The sequence below is a fragment of the Haplochromis burtoni genome, unplaced genomic scaffold, assembly GCF_018398535.1.
Source record: "Haplochromis burtoni strain Fernald_Lab_line unplaced genomic scaffold, NCSU_Asbu1 Contig_836, whole genome shotgun sequence".
Taxonomy (NCBI): Eukaryota; Metazoa; Chordata; class Actinopteri; order Cichliformes; family Cichlidae; genus Haplochromis; species Haplochromis burtoni.
The window spans coordinates 95,158-98,731 of record NW_024583197.1 but is presented as its reverse complement, the minus strand read 5'-3'; the positions used below and the strand labels follow the sequence as shown (position 1 = coordinate 98,731).

The window sequence follows — 3,574 nt, the reverse complement described above, 5'->3', positions numbered from 1 at the left end:
AATAATAATAATAATAATAATAATAATAATAATAATAATGGATTTGATTTATATAGCGCTTTTCAAGGCACCCAAAGCGCTTTACAATTACCAGGAACCCTCCTGTTATTAATATTAGACCTACAACCAGTCCCACACCAGTCTCACCATTTGAAGGAAATGTGATTAAACTGGGAAATGATGCTTTCTCATCCTGGGCATGAGGTTTTTGGGTTTGTTTAAGAATCGAGTGCATTCATCAGCATGTTTAGTCTTCACATGAAGCTGCTCCACTACTATCTGGAAACCAGGTCACTTTCATATACAGGTAAGGATTTTCTTACCTATAAGGCCGTGAGACAGGAACTTGTTGACAGAGGTAAGAGCGAGGCCTGTGATTGGTCCAGTGGTGTCCTCGGAGCGCACGACTTCTAGGAAAGGCCTCAGGAAAATATTGGGTTCAACATCTGACAGCTCTGAAAAACAACGCAGGCACACATAATCAGGCACACGGTCCTCTGCAAAGGCTTTATCACTGTCATGATCTGGAGCAAACAGTTTTTCTCCAGACTCCAAATGATGGTTCGTGCAAACAGCTGCGCCGATAAATCGATGAGGAATTAACATGACCTGTGTTTTACTTAATGGTGAGGGGAAGACAAGGGGGGTGCAAGATCTTTGATACAGGCACTGCTAAGGCAGGGAGAGAAGTGTGCTAACAGTAGAATAGGTTAGCATTTGGGTAAAGAGGCTCCACACTCCCTATTATTGATCTATTCTTCTTCATTTTTTACCTCCACCAGTGTTTTTAGAGTCAATCTGCAAAACCCGACCAAAGAACAACAATGAGACTTCAGTCTGTGAGCACCGCAGGGTCCCCAACACTAGCTTTTTATATCACACACGTGAACACAACAGATAATGATCAAAGTGATGAACAATAAATAAAATTAATCAATATAATGATTTAAGAGCATATTTACAAAGGACCACTACCCACTCTGTGAGCCTGAAAGCTTTTCCCACAATGTTGGGAGCTGTCTCCGTGTGCTGCAGCAGCGAGGGTGAAACTAAGAGCCGACTACAAGAATGCGCACCGTACCAGCACAGTGCAGTCAGGTGCTGCTCGTCACACTGTCAGAAGCATCATTTCGCATATGTCTCCACGGCTTTACAGTCCAGCGGTGGCTTGTTTCACACCACTGTGTCTGGTGGCTTGCACTGCTCGTGGTGATGCAAGGCCTGGATGTAGCAGTTATGGAAACCCATCCCATCCCTGGTCCTGAGAGCCGTTCTTTCATAAATGTCTGCAGAAGCAATCACAAAGCCTCGGTGCTCACTTTTAGTACGAGACTATGATAGGTGTCCATCAGCTTTCTAGGAGGGTGGCAGTGGTTTATTACTTTATATTCAAACACATGTAGTTTAAGAGGAAGATCTGAGACGATCCAAAGGGCCATCAGTAAACACAGGGCTGAATGCAGCCGCTCTGTGGCCTTTGAGAAGTCCAGGAAAATAAATAATTATAGCTGCAGCCAAGCTTAGACTGACCTCAGGACGACACTGACCAAACTGCAATAAAGAAATGAGTTTTCAGTCAGAGGTGCGTGTTGCCTTCTATGAGCTGTGTTTGCTGCATACAGTCCGTCTTGTACACAAGTCCAACTGGAGCTGAGCTTAACTGGAGACCAAAAGAAAACCAGTTTGTGAAATGAAGCCATTATGATTCACCATGAGCCTGATCCCATCTACCTTGACTTGCTGGAGCTCGTCTCTCTGCTCAGAGCTGTAGGAGAGGATCCAGCCATGTGTGCATTACCTTCACAAATGGCCCTCGCAAAGGAAGGGAAGAGAGCCGGGGGTGAACCTCTGCCCCCAGAGAGCACATCAGGATGAGGCAAACTCTCTGAACAACAGAGGCCATCTTTAACACATGCGCATCTATTGGCACTGGAGCAGAAAAGCTTAGAGCACAGGGAGCAACTACAGCAGATGAATCTGAGCTGAAGACACTGTTCAGACAGAAAGGACAAAAGCAGAAAGCAAACAGGCCTCTGTTTATTGTGGTGTCTTTGTAAGGCTTTCCAAACAGAGTCGTGGAGCTCTACAATCCCAAAATGCAGGATCTAAGCACAATATGGAGTTCTTCTAATGATGGAGACCCACTAACTTCCATGCATCCCTTTAAGAGGGAGTTACAGGGCTGACTGGACTCTGTGGGAAATAAACCAGAACGTTGCAGACGTCTGCTGATTTTAGACATTTGTTGCTATTTATAAGAACAGATATAAATGAGGCCACAAACACAACAAGAGTGTGGCGTTTTTCTCCCTTTGCTCCTCAGTGCACAGTCAGCACTTACTGTCCCGTTCATGGATCAGCAGTATCCTTTCACTGCCCACTTCATGCTCCTCATTTTCCTTTGCCAAGTCTGTCAGTCCGAGGTCAGAGGTCACCACATCCCTGTGACACAGTCTGTTTAATGTTCTTCTACATGATAAAGAAAAAGCTGCTGTGACAGCCAAACAAAGACTCTTCAGTTATCATGAACACATTTGGAAAACAGCAGAAAAGGTTTTTGGGGTTTTACACTGTAGTCGTAAATAAACAGAACTTTGTAAAGTAGAAACTTTTCTGCCATGTAGTCGTTTATTTCTTAATGACTTTGTGTGGTAACATGCACACACTTCTGCATGTAGTTTATTTTACGGGACGTTCAATAACTGTACATTTAATCTTTTTCATTTTAGCTCCTAAGAAATTCTGCGCTCATCCAGTTATCACTGCGGTCAGAAGCTGCTCTCTTCACGTTTTCCCAACACGCTTGCCTTTAAACCCACCTCCCCGTGTCCCAGTGTACCTGGCCTGTACCACTACCGTTGCTGTCTTTGGAACGTCTGCCCCTTTGACTCTTTCACCTAATGGTATGATCCCGGTCTGTCGTTACATGTGATTGGCCACATGGTGTGCCCATTGAAATCGAGTCCCACCCCTGCCTGCACTGATTCTCAGCAGGGCTGAACCCGCGGCTCCCACACACTGACGGGACATTAATAATTGACATATGAAATTATCTCGCAGGGCAGATATAACTGTATAATTGGGCCATAGGTTTGACAGGCCTGCTGTGAGGTTTGCCTATGTCATCTATATTTATTAAAACTGAACAGTAGGGCTGGTCCTTTGATTTTTCTGAACACTTTTGCACTAATAAAGTTGTGGAGTTGTAAAGTATTTTGTCTCGTGTCAATTATATCATCAGTTATATCATTATCACAACTTTTCAAATGTATATGGTGATGAATATTTTTGGTCATATCGCCCTGCTCTACTGAACAGAGATGTTAAGAATGTGATATATGGAAAGGAAGTGTATAAGAGCCTGTGTTATAAACGGTCATCATCACTAAACTGACCGACGGTGAGTCATGTATCTGTGGGAGCTCTGCCAGGTCAAACAGCAGTGGTGAAACACCCTCTGCCACAGACGCTGTGGCCCGGACCCACACACTGATAACCCACCAGTGACACGAGTAAGAAGGTCTGTGACTGCAGTGCTGAGGCGCCTCATGCTAAGGCAAATAAATAAATATAT

The 3,574-nt window shown here is 44.3% G+C and overlaps 1 protein-coding gene across 4 annotated transcripts in view; it reads right to left on the bottom strand.

Moving 5' to 3' along the window:
* gbf1 (golgi brefeldin A resistant guanine nucleotide exchange factor 1) overlaps nucleotides 1-3,574 on the bottom strand; it is a 92,931-nt gene that overhangs the window by 36,636 nt on the left and 52,721 nt on the right. For all 4 annotated transcript variants that reach the window (XM_014330493.2, XM_014330494.2, XM_014330495.2 and 1 more), the window contains exon 4: nucleotides 324-455. In XM_014330493.2, the coding sequence (XP_014185979.1) occupies nucleotides 324-455 (132 nt within the window). The remainder of the gene's footprint in view (nucleotides 1-323; nucleotides 456-3,574) is intronic.